The sequence below is a fragment of the Ixodes scapularis genome, unplaced genomic scaffold (assembly GCF_016920785.2).
Source record: "Ixodes scapularis isolate PalLabHiFi unplaced genomic scaffold, ASM1692078v2 PGA_scaffold3__209_contigs__length_174095766, whole genome shotgun sequence".
Classification (NCBI taxonomy): domain Eukaryota; kingdom Metazoa; phylum Arthropoda; class Arachnida; order Ixodida; family Ixodidae; genus Ixodes; species Ixodes scapularis.
In genome coordinates, this window is record NW_024609868.1 from 40,481,304 (window position 1) to 40,497,554 (window position 16,251).

Sequence of the window (16,251 nt, forward strand, 5' to 3'; positions counted from 1 at the left end):
TTTTAGAGTGGATCGTGGTTTCCCATTAGTGTAATATTTTGGCAATGCTCGTATTTAATCTCTGTAAATTGATATTGATAATTTATTTTGAGTCGACTTTTGACCGAAGCTTCCCTTCACGGCTAGTTCACACATGCAGCACTGCGTCCTACAGCACTGCATTAACGCTGCACTGTGCGTGTGTTAACTGGCTTTTATTTGGTTCATGCTGCAGTGCTGTACTTCTGCATCTCCCAGTGAGGGCCCCTGCAGGGCACAGGTCGAAACCTGAGTGGTGCGTCGACATTCAGCTAATCGTGGTCGTATTGATTGAAGTTAAGTCTCTGCTGAATCTTGACGGTGCTGGTAATCTACTATGTGCTGATCCATCTCTGCTAAAGCATTCTTTAAATTGTACGGAGCCACCAGCGGAGAAGTTACAATCGTATGTAATGCATATGCCGAGGCTCAATCTAAAATGGGCTTTAGAAATCTGCGCCTGAACGTAGCAGTCTAAACCTTCCATCAGAGGTGTATTTTACAGGTTGGTTTGACCTTGTAAAATTACGAAGCATAGCTCTCTTTTTATATACAAATGGTGCCAAAAATGCGGAAGCATGTAAGCCGGTCGTTTGCTTCCTTTTTCGTCTGCTGCATACTTTTCGTCGCCGGTCAGCGCACGTGCTCCCCTGGTGACCTTGGATGCTCCGTGTTAACGGCGCGCCGATGGACACGCAGTGCCATGGGGTGAGCGGTCATGGAAACCAACGAGCGCAGCGGCCAATGGAACCGAAGGATCAGGGAAACTAGGTGCCGTTTTCGCGCTTCAAACTGATGACGTCGGCTTGCTCCATGGGACAGTTAATGCTTTCGCATTAAAGCCTTGCCAGGGTGAATGGCGGACGGCGAAGCAGACAAGAGTGTCAAATGGCGGGTTTGGTGCACGTATGGATGGACGGTCGGGAACAGCGTCGAAAGGTGTAACCGATCAGCGAAAGAGAGCATCTGCTGCAAGAGCACCGTCATTATGCAACTATGTTTTATTTTTGTTACTTCAAATTTTGCTATCAATGTCTGCATTACAAAAAGATTACGTTCATTTTAATAGACCACGGTCATTGCGGGCAGTCTCAATATATTTTTAAAAGCAAGCTGGGACAAGGAGGTGGCGCCATCTACCAATAAGTACGCTAAACGCAGCCCACCACTCGGCTCTGTCAACTGCATTGCCGTGGACCGTGGCAAGTGTTTTGACCTATTTTTTTTTTTTACAGGAAGGGTCCTGTAATTTTACAAGGTAAAACCCACATCTGAAATATACGCCTTTGATAAAAAATTTAGACTGCTACATGAAGGTGGCAATTTTTACGGCCCATTTTAGACAGAACCTCGTCATTTCGGACAACCTAAACTTGTTCTGTTTACAATGGGATTGGGACATGTTCCCGATTGGCATCCTGCTGTAGATGCTCGAGCAGCTGCTACGGAGTAAATCTGACAAATCGCGGTATCTTTGAGATAAAAACAACTTTCAGTCCTTTTGCTTTTGTAAAACTTGGTTCCAGCAGCAATCAAATTCATAAAATATTTCACTGGTAAAAAAAGTAATTCGTGGTATTACGTCGTGAATAGTTGGGTCACCTATAATCGTATCAAAGAGGAAAAAGTGCCTTTGCATTTCCCTGTACAAACACATTCAGCCATTTCGATTTTTAAGCTAGTGAATGGATCAGAAAACGCCACAGTCCGTGCCCATATTTGCAGCTAGGGGTATGCTCGCTTCACTTAACACCCCACGACAGAATCTTAATAAGTTACTTTATTATTTTTTTTTTTTTTCAAAAGTAGGAGCATTATCTTTTTACGAGACACTGTCCAGCACAAACGGATAAAGAACAAATAAATAGGTGGCACAACACTCGGCAGTTTGTCTGGCTTCCGACGCAGTGTTATTGGTGCAATCGTCGTAATGGGGCAAGCTTCACGGACGAGTCGCAGGTTGGCATCGTTGCACTGGGTATGCACTAGAAGCTTCGTTGAGTGCGACAGGTGAATGGATGCGTCGACATTTGAAACGGCTTGCAAAGCCCCGTTCATATCGCGTTGGGCAGTCTGGCAGCCGACACCCTGAGGTAGGAACACCAGTCGTGGGCGGAGCAGCCCCCGCTGCCTGGACGGAACTTGTAGCGGCTTCCCCTGGCAGGATCGAGCAGTTGGAAGGAGTCCGCGTCTTCGGCGCATGGCACCACCAGCCAGCCAGCCACGCTGCTCTGCTTGCAGGGCTGGCGCTTGAACTGCACGCAATGCTCCTATTACGTAACACCAAACTGCAGTGGGTACAAAAAACAACCCTCCAAAATGAGAAAGATTTGGTCCATGTAGCATGTAATGTGGAAGTCATCTTCGATCTGTACAGAGTAGAAAGAAATCGGTAGCTTAGCCAGTTGACAAAAGTGGTGCATTCGAGGTGTGGTCATCTAACCTTGACGAAGACAAGTGCCACCCCACCCGACAATTGATTTTTGTGGAACTGCGGGCATGCCTGTTGCCTCCATGAGTTTGTACTGTAAATGCTCTGGTACTACTGGTAATTTAGTTTTCACAAATATAGTGGATTGCATGAAAATCAATATAGCCATCACCAACAAGACGACACCAGCAGGATGTTCTCAGGTTGTCACCTTCTGCTGCGCTTTGCCTGCGCATACATGCTCGAGGCACATGAGACATTGCAGCATTATCGACGCAGGAAGCTCGTGCTGTAGGCAGTACGTACAACTGAAGTAATTCTTTAACGTTGTCACTCTGACAGCGACCACCACGAGACGAAAAAGAGGCTCAAGCACTTACGTCCGAGCGCTCCTTGGCCCTGAGGGACTTTGGTGAGTAGAACATGAGGCTGGTGCCCCTGAGCTCGACCCAGTAGCGGAGCCAAGACGAAACGGCGGGCCGCCTGCCCTCCTTGAGCACGGTCTTGCGCCTCAGGCAGCCCTGGCACACCACCGGCTGCCCACAGTCCTCTTCCCAACTGCGGGTGCGGTACTCGTTGGTGCATGCGCTCGTTATCCGCTCGGAAGAGAAACTTATCCACCCATGTGGATACTGCTCACCTATGCTCGTATTCACTTCGAGAATCTTGGTAAAACAAAGTCTGGCTCCTAAAGTGAAGCAGAAGTTTGTCCGCTTCTTGCACAGAAATTGCAACGATGGCCAATTGAAAAAAAATTCCAGGTAGACTGAGCCATCTAGCAGGGAGGTCTACCCACTATCTTTTCAATCAAAGCATTACTCCATTATATGGAGCATTACTCCATTTATTTGGTGAATTATACTCTGTTTTGTGATAACTTGGTGAACTGTGGCGTCTAGGGCCCCGCGACCCAGTAAGAGCGTCAGAGCGAGACACGTGACCCAACGTCACGGGAGCATCTGTGTCACTACGCCAAATGCAAGGCGAGAGGCCAGGAGGACCCGGCTGTCATCTGCTAGCTAAAAGTCGTCTGCTCAGAAACCAACCAACTTCAGGTGAACGTCGACCGCAGCGACATTTCCGTCAGCTAGAATAGCGCACACTTCATGAACAGCTCATGAGACAACCATACGCTCAACTTGGCCGCCAATTTATGACATGTGCTAATGCCAGGTACAGTGCAATGTTTTGAGCGGAAACGGCCAACTACACGGCTGCAATCGCCAGCGATCGCCACCGGCCACGGCGCTACAAGGAGAAAAAAATCGGGAGCGGATACGGATGTTGTTTTACTTTTTTGGTTTAATATAATTGAAACTCATAAATTTGTGATTATTTATTCCTTATTCTTCATAGCCTCTTGTTAGAGATGGAATCGTGCGATTTCATTGCCGTTAAAAGAAAAAAAAGCTTAGAACTACTTTCTGTCGCGGACAGTGCTATTTATTGCTGTGGCAGTAACGAGGTCTCTGTGACCTCACACGGAGTGTTAGCATGTGCCTTGCTTTGGCGCTCTTATTGGGTCCCGGGAGCCGCAGCCTCCATAGTTTGCCAAGTTATCATGAAACAAAGTACACGGTATATGTAGGTGCGTCTTAGAATAGCTATATAAGTTATTTTACTCGTACCTACACGTTTCAAATGCGAAAAGCATTGTTTCTTCCCCCGGCAACCAGGTCTTGTATGAGCTTTGCGCGGCGTATGAACAATGAACAAAACATGCTTTTTTCTCCATCTGACAATGAGTATAGGCAGGTACACTGCACGACACTGCTAGTTCAAACACGACGTTGGCTCTGTTTCACACTTTAATCCGAAACGGTGTTGGTGGGCACCAAACTTTACTGCTTAGTTTTGGGCCTCAAGTGAGCACTTCCCATCACAGTAATTATGATGACAGCGTTCTCATTCTTAAAAAGAAAAAGTTATGTTCGCACAGTGTATATGACATCTTTACCCACCACCCACCCATGTGGTGCGTTACTGACCCACTGGACGCGTTGCGCATACACATGAACACTCGTCCACCCAGATAGTGTGCTATCAGCGACTATATCGCATATTCATGCACGCACCGTTCAACCATAGTACTAGTACATCATTTACCCACACCGGCACACTACCCGCACGGCAAACTGTACAGTAGTGTAAGCTACCCATGCATGTGGACATCTTGCACATTTCCGTCGACACGAGTATGTCATCCGCGCACAAAAATGCACAATAGCTCTCAAAGTGACGTCTAGGTTAGGGTGTCTTCACAAGCACTTTGCTTAGGGTGGTGACATCTGGTCATTTTGTTTTGAACGAAGCACTTTGGCCTAGGCACACTGTATCTGGTGAGCCGGCGCGAGCGTGGAGGTGCCAAAACCGCAAGCTCGGATGGGGCAGACATACCCCGACCCCAGTGGGGTCCCTCCGGGAGGCTCCCAGAGCTCCAGGGAGCGAACCTGGCCCACCCCGGACCACCCGATGGTCTGGAACGGGGCGTCCCCGTGGGGGCCGACCGCCAAGGTGGGCGGGTGCTCCGGCACGCTGTCGTCGATGAGCAGCCTGGTCCGATGCTCCGCAGACGGTGCCGCCGCCTGCCCGCTGTGGCAAGGCAGGGCGCGCTCTAGTGCGGGCACGGGGTTTCCGTGCCGGAACGCGTCTTACTTGGATGCCAGCAGGGGTCCGCTTGTGAAGACGCTGCACACAGAAGAGAAAAAAGAGGAGGCCTCCAAAAGTGCACTCAAACACACAGGTGAGGTTTTGACTCTGTCTACGTGCGGCAGCAAGTTTTACAAGATGCGATTTTCACGAGTCTTTGATTTACTTTGAAGTTCATGAGAGCTGCCAGGAGACGATAAGAGGTGGGCTTAGCAGGATTTCGAACTTGTCTAAAATAGCGTTAGCAAAATACGTCTACGAATCGCGGCTTTACTGCATCTTATATCAAACCTCAATATCTGACTGATGATGTCGCAACTCTGACGCTGCTAAATGCAAATTTGAAAGCTTTACGTGCCAAGCCATGGAGGTAGAAAGCTTCTGGGGAGACACATGACGTCACCTGAAGTGTGGATGGAGTGACATGCCCCCAATGATGACCAATACCAAGAGACACTATTGGACAAAAAGGAGAGCCGACTTACAGCTGTTTTGGTCACCGTCGGTGGGCCGCAAGGGTGGTCAAAACAGCTGTAAGTCAGCTCTCCCTTTCGTCCAATAGCGTCTCTTGGTTTTGGTGATCATTGGGGGCGTGTCACACCACACTTCAGGCTTCATCTAAGGTGGCGTCATGTCGCCTCCAGAAGCTTCCTACCTCCATGTACTAAAGCAACGAAGGGCACCTGATATGCCCCAGAGGATGACTAGCTTCAACAACCTGGGTGTCTTTGAATGTCCAATCGAAATCTCGTTTAAGCAATGCCTTTTCCGCAAAGAAGCCTCTGTAGCATTACGGACACCTCGACCGGGATTTCAACTGGCCAACCGGGGATTTGTAGGCTGGTGCTTTGCTTCGAAGACACCAAGGCAGCTAGTGTAATGCCGCTGTTGGTTGCGATCCCGGCAACGGTACGAGAGTGTAGATGGCTGCTACGGACGTCTATTTTGCTTTAGCTTGCCCCGCAGCCGTCCAGCCAATGGTAACTACAACAACCACGGGTCGGTACGCCATGCCGAAGGTGACGGCTGTGCCCACTCATCTCTTCTTCGCCAGCGATTTTTTAGCCAGACGCCAGGATCACCGCAACGCATAGTATTACACGGCAGCTCCCGCGACACATTTTGATGCCGCTTTGGGGACACTCCATGATGGGTGGTGACATAAGGACGCTAAAGATACCAGGTGATGTCTTTTGGACATTTATGGTCTGGAGTGATAGGTGTCCCCTATTTGTCATTGTTTGGTAAAGAAACAAATGCCTAAACAATTAAAAATAGAGGTTCTTACACTCCGTTTCAAACATAGCGTGCAACGTAGTCAAAGCTAGCGCGCCGGTTTGCACAGCCGACCGCGACTACGTTCGCTCCACAAAATAGTACGGCCCCTGAAAAAAAAAAAAAAAGTCGAAAAGTGTACATCTTTGTAGCTAGTAACTAATAGTGGCGTTATGATTTCGAGGGAACACCGATTCTTTTTCAATAAAAAGGAAAAGATAATGTAAACTACTCCAAATTATTTTCCGTTTTCGTTCGTGCGGCACTCATCGAGTTATTATAATGTACGCTAGAGGTTCAACTGGCGCTAGTGTCTATGCGACTTCCGTGACGCAAATTGAAGCAGACAGCAACCAGTCTACTTTTGCGGTGCTCCTGTGCATTCCTATGGGAAAACGGGCGTGCATTTTGTCTCTTCGCCCTAAAATAACATGAAACACTTTGGTTATTTCGGTCGTACCGAATAGTATGTGTCTTAATTAACATTGTAAAAGTGTAATTGCTTTAGTTAGGGAATTTTTCTTCATCAGTGAGCGATGTTGAACTTCGCTGCATTTCAGTCCCAAACGTGTGTTCCGCAGCAGGTGTGTAAAAACAAGCGACGAGTCAAAGCAAAATTACGATCGAAACGAATATAGAGTGTGTTCAAGGCTCGCCAGCATTCCGGTGACGCTTGTCTATTGATAATATGCCAGTCCTGTCACCATATGAAAATGATCCCGTCGTGCATGAGCGCATAAAAACCTTCAACGTAGAGAATAAAGTCCGTGGGATATGAAAGGTGTCTCTTCGTATCGTTTTCTCTGCCGGGCAGCTTTTATTGCGCACTTGTTCTCAACGATGTCTAGCACGCGGGTGATATTTTGAACGTAGAACACGCAGCTTCGCTCAGGACAGAAAGAATAAAGCGGTACTCACTTATTTAAAATCGGAATAGATTACGTGGCCTTCAATTTATTTTGATCGTACATGCGCTGCGAGTTACTGATCCGGTGTTGCTGCGTAGTTCTTGCCGCCGCTCTTGATTTTCCAGATGTCCTTCGTTCGTTTGGCATGTATATCCCCCATGCTCGAAATCGCCGACGCCGCGTTCGCGCTAACAGTGTCCGACAGTGCACATAAATACACGTACGAAGCCGTTTTAGCACCGTTTTAGTGCGATGAATTCGAGAGAAAAACGCCGTAACTGACCAATTCTTTCGTCGGCCTGACTGAGAAATGTTCCAAACTACCTAGTACGTACGAATTATTTGGGATATTTGCTCTTATGATCGAGCGCAGGGAGAAAATGCACTCACTTTTTCCCATAGAAATGCATTACCGGAAGTCAATTTTCGACTGGTTGCTGTCTGCTTCAATTTGCGTCAGCACACTAGCGCCACTTGAACCTCTAGCGTACATTATAATAACTCTATGGCGGCACTCGCACTCGCTTCGGGTTTTCGGGTTGTGCGGCTGCCCCTGCCTCGCCGGTTTCGTGAAGATGGCGTCTTACGCGGGAAGCTTTCTTTAAAATTAACTGTTGGGCTAGTTGGTTACACATTGTATAAAAATTCAAAAGCGCAAACACCAAGGAAAAGAAGAGGGGACAGGACAGAGCGCTTACTCCAACTGGTAGTTTAATGCATTCCCCGAGGAAGACATAAAAGAAGAATTAGGTATGTGAAGGTAAAAAAGAAGAAGAAGAAAAATTATTGTTATAGTTTATAGACGCATTTAAAAAAATTTAAACTAAATCTTACCCCTTGACACTAGCGAAAAAATTTAATAAAAATTCAGAAATATATACAAAATCAGTAGGGCAAAGATAAGGTTAGAAAACACTAAAATGACCCGCGTTAAGGAAAAAGGTCGAGGTATCTCATCTCTTTCTCGGACAGCGCTATTGATGGTGCGCTTATGCAAGCTCCCCCGAGAGACAATATGGTTTTCGCTTCATAGAGTTCTCGGGATCTTTTTCTATGGTAATGCTTGAGGATCTTAGTCTGTTGGAATATGGGTGTGCAGTGGCAGTCACGGACATGTATGGCGAGATGTCCCGATGGTGATGATTTCAGAGAAAGGTGATGCTCTCGAAGTCTCACGTTCACACAGCGCCCAGATTGTCCGACGTAGACTTTTCCACATGTGAATGGAATTTCGTAGACTACGTTGATGTTGCAGTTGACGTACTTGTGCGTATGCTTGACGGTGCAGTTGTTGTTATTTTCATTTTGCGAATTAATCTTAGGACACAATTTTTTTAGTTTGTTTGGAGCTGAAAGTACCACTGGTACTTCATACTTTGAGCCTATCCGTTTGAAGTTGTGTGATATCTTGTGGAAGTAGGGTATCACTGCCGGTCGCGTTTTCTTGCAATTTCGTTGTCCTCTTCCTTTGGGAGTTGTCAGACATTCTGCTACATCAAACAATAATGAATTGGTGTATCCAGAATCCTGCAGCCTCTGCACTTGTGCTTCGAAACTGCGCTTAGCCGTGTGTTCACAGGACTTGTGCAGGGCCGCTTTGAAGCAACTCTGCACTATTCCTCTTTTGATGATCTTGGAGTGGGCAGAATCAAAAGGTAGGAGTCTTTTTTTGGACCGTGGTGCATAAGTCCAGCAAGTGTGCGATTTTTCAAAGGACAGTTGTAAATCTAAAAATTGAAGCTTGCTATTAGTAGGTAACTCATGTGTGAATTTGAGTCCTTGAGCTTGTGTCATGAAAGTGTTGCTTATGATGTTGAATGTAGCACAATCATATTGGTCAGGTCCGATGGAAAGTAAAACGAGATAGTCATCGACGTATCTAAAGATACGTGTTACAAGGTTTGTGGGAAGGCTCTGGGCTATTGCCCTGTCACAGGTGGAAAGAAAAATGTCGCATAAGACAGGTGCTACACAGGAGCCAATGCAAATTCCTTTCTTTTGGATGTAAGTACTGCCGCTAAAAGTTACAAAGGTAGATGTGAGGTAGAACCTAAGGAGTTCCATGAAAGATTCGGATGGTATGCCACATTGATTTTGAAATGACACAGTTCCATTAGCCTCTATGCAATCGCTGACTGCTTCAAACATTCTTGCGTGAGGGACCGAGTAGAACAAGTCCTCCACATCAAGGGAGAGTCCAAACTTTACTGTTGAAGCACTTGATTTAAGGTAGTCTATCAGAGATTCTGAGTTTGGAATTAGAAAAGGGTCATAGATGTTGAGGCTGTTCAGGTGGCGTAAAAGAAATTGGGACATAGCTCCCTGCCAAGATCCTCGTTCAGTTACTATTACACGAAAAGGGCAACCCTCTTTGTGAGTTTTGGCGGTGAAAAACATTTATAATTGATCACTTTTAGCAGTGTTTATCTGTTTTCTCAATTGGCTTAGATCTAGCCTGCTGCACAGCTGGAGTGCTTTTGCCCTCACTTTTTTTGGATTGAACCTCTCCAAGCAATTAAAATTCTTGTCTATGGAGAACTGGGCTTTATCAAGGTAAATCTCTCTGGTCGTCACAACAAAACCCCCTTCCTTGTCCGATATTAGAAGATTTAAATTTCTTTCTCGAAAGTGATTGACTATACGAGTGAAATGTATCTTCCTGTCGCTTTGAGGGCCAGTTTTTAGTAGTATTTCCATACAGTCAGAAACGCAACTCTGTCGGTTTTCTTCCCGAGCTTTAGAAGCGATATCATGGACGTTTGACACCATATGTATTCCTTGCTGTTGGGGCTCAGTACAAAATTTCGGTCCTTTTTCAAGAACACCTCGTATATCATCCGGAAGGGGCTCGCAGCCTAAGAGCGTAACGGACTCGCCTTTCCGCTGCGTCCTAGATGAACGTAGGTATTTCAGATGAGGGATGTAAGAGCCCCAAAGGAATTCAGTCTTTTGGCTGGCTGTAGTCAGGAAGAACCTGTATCTGGTGACGTGTCCATCATTGGGGATGCCGATGCCGGCAAGGGCGCTGAGACAGGTCCTGTCCCCTCTTCTTTTCCTTGGTGTTTGCGCTTTTGAATTTTTATACAAAGCTTTCTTTTCCTGCTCGGATATTTTCGAAGATTCGTTGTGTGAAGATCTCGCAAAAGTGCAAGCAGGTGATCGCCAACGTGTACGCGAGTTCAAGAACGTGTTTCCCGGAGACGTCGGTCCGTGAGGTCCTGGATCAGTAACGACACCGGAGTGTCTGGCAAGGTGGCGTCCCCGAAGCGAAGACCTCGCAACGTGAAAGTTCCGAGCACGCGGACAGTATTGTGAACTGCCACCTGTTGTTTCTGGTGTTGAAATCGGTCTTATGGCTTCAAAGTGAAACAAGCGTCAAGAAAGAACTGTGTCGGTGATGAATCGTGCCTACGGCTCCGTCTGCTTGCGGGACCTTACAGCAGGCGGTGCCCGTGATTGCATTCCGAAGCTTCTGGGTTCTTCTGCCTGCAGGACCGTAACCATGGTCGGCTCCGTCTGCCTGAGGCACCTTAACCTTGGTCGGCTAAGTAAACGACGCACATGCCCGTGTCTGTATTCCGAGGCCCCTGCTTTCCTCGAAAAGGAAACAACACTCGATCCTGATCTCGAGTGCCGTGTGTTGTGTACGGGGCGCCGGCACCAGAGCGCCGAGATACTGCCGTCTGGATGACTTCTTCCATACACCGGCGAGTATTCTGACTCTGAAGGAAACTTCCATGAAGTCACATCACGTGAGGGAATGCCAAGCCGTCTGAACAATGGCAGTGCGGTCCCCTAATCACAATATTCGTTATATAAAGGACCGTCCACCACACTCTCAAGGTACTCTCTGATTTTCACGCTACCATGTAAATAAACGGCTTTAAATAGAGACGCCCTGGATCTCGACCGTTCTTCCGTTTTGACGAGGCCGGCGCAAGTTCGAGCGGAACACCAGCCCCTAGTCTACCTTCTTATAAATAAAATCAACAAGAAAAGAGGAATTGAAATATGCACTTCCGCAATACGCACAATCTTGCACAAAAAATCGGTCGAGAAAAAAAAAACAAAAAAAACAACTTTGCGCTCTAAGTGGATTCGAACCATCGCCACCGAGATGTCGGAATCGCAAGAGCAGCGCCTTGTACCGCTCGTCCACGAAATCTCGCGGAGTAACACAATTTTGTGTGTTTTTTCATGCGCACTACTTCAGTAGCTTTCCCAGCGTTGCACGCGATGTTTGAAACGGAGTATAGATTCATAAAAGTATAAACTTAGAAGGACACCCAGCAATAAAAAAAATAAAAAAAGACAAACCCATTTTTAACCCCTTGTCGGCTTGGAAAGAAAGAAAGTTTTGCACATAATCTGCACGCCGCGTAAAATACTTCCAAAAGTTTGTTGTCAAAAAAAAAAAAGAAATATGCATTTTGCATTTGAAATGTGTACTTTTTGATCAAAGAACAAGTAACTGATCCTAAGCACACATACAAGTATCTTTATCCATCGCATAATTTGGAAAAAATAACACCCTGCAAGGAGCCAAACATTCTTTTACTACGGTCCTTGAGGTGGAAACGAGTATATATAAACCTATAGTTAAATGTGCACACTGAAAATCTTTTAAGGCATTCATGCCCTACCTATTTATACACTGTTTAGGGGTTAAAAGTGCTAAAAACGACGGACGAGTGGGAGAGACACACACCACAGAGCGCTCTGTGGTGTGTGTCTCTCCTACTCGTCCGTCGTTTTTAGAGAGCGCTCTGTGGTGTGTGTCTCTCCTACTCGTCCGTCGTTTTTAGCGCTTTTAAACCCTAGCGCTCTGTGGTGTGTGTCTCTCCTACTCGTCCGTCGTTTTTAGCGCTTTTAACCCCTAGCGCTCTGTGGTGTGTGTCTCTCCTACTCGTCCGTCGTTTTTAGAGAGCGCTCTGTGGTGTGTGTCTCTCCTACTCGTCCGTCGTTTTTAGCGCTTTTAACCCCTAGCGCTCTGTGGTGTGTGTCTCTCCTACTCGTCCGTCGTTTTTAGCGCTTTTAACCCCTAGCACTCTGTGGTGTGTGTCTCTCCTACTCGTCCGTCGTTTTTAGCGCTTTTAACCCCTAAACATGTTCAACCAACTAGCCCGAATCCAAACCCTTCTGCTATTTATACGCTAATGAAAAATATTGGCACACTGAATCGAGAAGGTGACTCTTTCTGGTTGACGAATTGACGGCAACATAAAACGACTGGACGAGCGTGTCGTCAGTCTCCCCCGCCGTGAGAGAAGGGTGCCAAACTCACTTGGTGCCCAGGCTGCGTGCCTTGCGGTGTCCGGGGGTGAAGCGGGGCTGGGGCCACGGTAGGCTCAGGCCGGCCGCCGAAGCTCCAGGCTCGGGAACCGGAAGGAGGGTCAGGCTGGCCTGACGTCCCGGTGGCTCCAGTCGCAGGGACTCTCTGCAGTACACACACAACGCACGAGTAACGCAGAGCACGACGCTGCTAGCACGGAGATGCTAGAGTCCCTGAATGTTTCTAGAGTAGTGCATTTGATAGCGTCCGCTGCGACTGTTCTATTTTAGCTTTGATCGGCCATGTTGGCACCAAAATGTATAGTTTGTGGAAGGGGTTTCGGGGATGTCGAACCCCGTGTTCCAAGCGGACGTGCCGCAAATTAATTACCGAAGTTAGGATGTGCCCAGGTTGGGACGTGCTACCTGAAATCACCGGTGAGACATGGTTGTCTAAAAGCAATGTTAATGTGTCGCAAAACCTTGTAAACTAAAATTTTATGAAAACATAACGTGCCTGTCATTCTGTACTAACCTTCAATAAAGGTTCCTACAAAAAGAACTTTTTCCATTGGTTTTTACAGAAAAAACGTGCTTTCTAAATGCTCATGGTGACCACAATAAAAAAAAAGAAAGATTGAGCCGCCATCGTGGCGCCATCCAGCTTGGGAGCCTAGGAGTTTCAGGTACTCTGGGAACATTCAGTGACTCTAGGACAGGGGTCTCAAACATGCGGCCTTTGGGCCGCATGCGGCCCACAGGCAACTGGCTACGAGTCCTGGTTCCCATGTCTCGAGCGCTAAAAATGGCATGTGCCATAGTGATCTCATCTCGCTGATTCATTTTCGCTCGAAAGGCAGCTCTGCTCCTTTAACATAGGCACATAGTTTACACTTATCTGTGTTCATTTTCCCTTTGTTTCGCTTTATTTTTTGCCTCCCAGCTTTTTGTAACATACAACAATTTTGCCACTAGGTTGCAAGTGCCAGCTGTTTGTTAAAGGATGCATCTTGGCTGCGAGAACTCTTAATCAGCAGCAGCAACTGCCAAAGATAAAGCTACGAGCTTGAGATTCTTGCCTTAAAAAAAATATTGCCATTAAATGACAAGTACTTGTTAAGAGTGTTGTAATAAAAATCGTCAGGAAAGCAAGGACTGCCAAATTAACTGATTGTTTTTTTTAGAGATATGTTGAGCTTGGTTAATTCCTGAGTGAATTGAGCAACGGGAACGACAGTGTACCTGCTCTCTTGTTCTATTAAAAATGCCAGCACGTTGGAGGGGCCCTGTCATTTTAATTCTTGTTATCAGATCAAGTCAGGGCCAAAACAGACAACCAATAAAGTCCAAAGATGTCACTGGAAAAACTAAGTTTACAAATAGCATAGAGCATGAGATCTGTCTTTAAAATCTTTCGAAACCTCCCCCTTGTCTTACGTTGGCTGGCCTCAAACTTTTCCGTTGCGGGCCATCTGGCCCCCCTACTCAAATGAGCTATAAACCACAGCTCTAGGACAAGCAACTGTCTGTTCATTTCTTTTTAATGCGAAAGCATTAACTGGGTCCCATGGAGCGAAGCCGGTGTTGTCTGTAGCAGCAAAGCGAGCCATAAATTCCCATTGGCTGCAACGCGTTGTGTGGCTTCAAAGCAACGGCGTCATCGTTGCTAAAGAGCCAGCCGAACTGCTGGCGGTGCAGCGGGAAGGGGTGAAGCAGGCATGTGCTGACCTGACGTTAGGCCTATCATTCCGCTTTGAGGTCTATTGTCGGCAACTGGTATGCACAGCTGTTTGACGTGAGGAGGGGACGCAAGTATGCCCCCCCCCGCTTCACGTCATCAAGCACGCGCCGCTCAATTGTATGCTCAAGGACGACGCCGTCCTTGAGGTCGTTCTAGAGGTTGTCCTAGACGTCGTCCTCTAGGCGTCATTCGCAATGACATCCTTGAGGTTGTCCTAGAAGTCGTCCTAGATGTCATTCTTGATGGCGTCTTAGAGGTCGTCCTAGACATCGTCCCCTAGGTATCGTCCTAGACGTCGCCCTCAGAGTGTCGTTCTCGACGCAGTCCTAGAGGTCGTTTTAGACGTCGTCCTCGGCGTTGTCCTAGATGCCGTACTTGGTGTTGATTTCTAGGATGTGGTCCTAAACTTTAATATGTGTAGAAACATTACTCAAAAACATTTCACCCACAAAACTATAATGCTTTCGCCTTCCTACATGTAAGCAGTCTTAAGTGCAGTGATGTGATTGGCCTAAGCAGTAGTGGAGCACCTTTTGGAGCAGCCAAAACAGTGTTTTGGAGCAGCAAAAGTGGCTTTTGGAGCAGATATTCTTAGAAAAAAAAAAAAACTGTTTCAAGTGCTGGACAAACCAAGAACACTTTGCTTACCGCAATAAACAAATTATAGTCAAGTTAGACCACCTGGGAGTCTTTCAACACGTAACTGAAATGCCAATGACATGAGACATTTTGCAATGCTTCAGTTAAATGATATGTATATATGTACCTGCTATAGGTAAATAAGAACCAAAGTGCACTTATTAAAATTTATTTGAAAATGACCAGCTCAGTATAAATAGCACAGCATTAGGTTGACTAGTGATAAAATAAATGAAAGCAGTCTCCAACTGATAAAACACATGACGTAACTACTGCAGTGCAATGCGAAATTGTCGCACGAGCGGAGATGGCTGTTCGATCGAAACCATGCCATTCCGCTCCGTCGCCAACTGGTTCCCAAAATTGTATGCAAAATGTAACTGTCCAGCATACAAAAAAAAACAAAAAAACAACAGTCCAGCGGCACGTGCTTGCCAGGCCGGCAGGCGAGGTACCTGCTAAACACGCAGAAAAAAAAAAAAGAAAAGTACTTGAGCACATTTATGCAAGACACCACGAGCCAAGGTCAAAAAGTTCTTGGAGCGCTTTGTGCAACGACTGAACTCGAGACAAACAAGCGCGCTGTGCGGGTTGAGCGTGCAGACATTGCCTTCTTTTCTTTGACTCACTTCCCTTCACCAACTTTCTTTTGCGGCAGATTTTTCACAGGGTCCCTATCGAAAGAAAGCCCACCGAGAGAAACTATAGGTAATCAATACTTCGACACAGAAGTCTTTGAGCTAAAAAAAGATTTTTGTAGTAGCGTATTAAACAAGAACAGGAATGTTGATGAACATGCGGCGGTATTTAGTTTCGTTTTGGAAAGCGCCATATCTACAGCGACGTGGGGACGGCAACACCCGACGTCGCGCGACCACGGTGACTGGCAGGCAGGGACCAAATATAGTTTCCCATGGCCGTTGCTTTCAGGAGCGAGTGCTTCAGCTCACAAAGGAACTGCCGCCGCGCAAAAATGTGGTTTCGTTTCATAGCATGACGACATGGCTGGTACCCCAGCACGTTAGCGTCGGAGCGCCGCACACGTCCGCGTTTATTGTGAAAAAGAAAAAAAAATAATAAAAAAATTTAAAAACGCGAGACGATGAGGACGCGGAATGAGACATGACGAAACCATGCAAGACCGGAAGAACAATTGATGCAGAGTACTTTGTGTCAGGCGGCTGCTTGCGCCACCTAGCTCACTGCGTGCTCAATAGACTACTTCCATAAATCCTTGCATGCAACACGGCACGCGTTGCGCTCTGGGAACTAGTTGGCCAGGGAGGAGAGTGGCATGGTTTCGGTTTCGATCGACACAT

General features: G+C 46.8%; 1 protein-coding gene across 1 annotated transcript in view; it reads right to left on the minus strand.

Annotated features, from left to right (window-relative positions):
* Window positions 1–988: 988 nt before the first annotated feature.
* The window catches only part of LOC8051437 (ras-specific guanine nucleotide-releasing factor RalGPS1), a 32,121-nt gene continuing 16,858 nt past the window's right edge, over window positions 989–16,251 (minus strand). Inside the window, exons 8-12 of the mRNA XM_029971616.3 lie at window positions 12,566–12,718; window positions 5,105–5,137; window positions 4,847–5,041; window positions 2,830–3,007; window positions 989–2,273 (exon numbers count right to left, since the gene is read on the minus strand). Of these exons, the coding sequence (XP_029827476.3) occupies window positions 2,073–2,273; window positions 2,830–3,007; window positions 4,847–5,041; window positions 5,105–5,137; window positions 12,566–12,718 (760 nt within the window). The 3' untranslated portion in view covers window positions 989–2,072. The remainder of the gene's footprint in view (window positions 2,274–2,829; window positions 3,008–4,846; window positions 5,042–5,104; window positions 5,138–12,565; window positions 12,719–16,251) is intronic.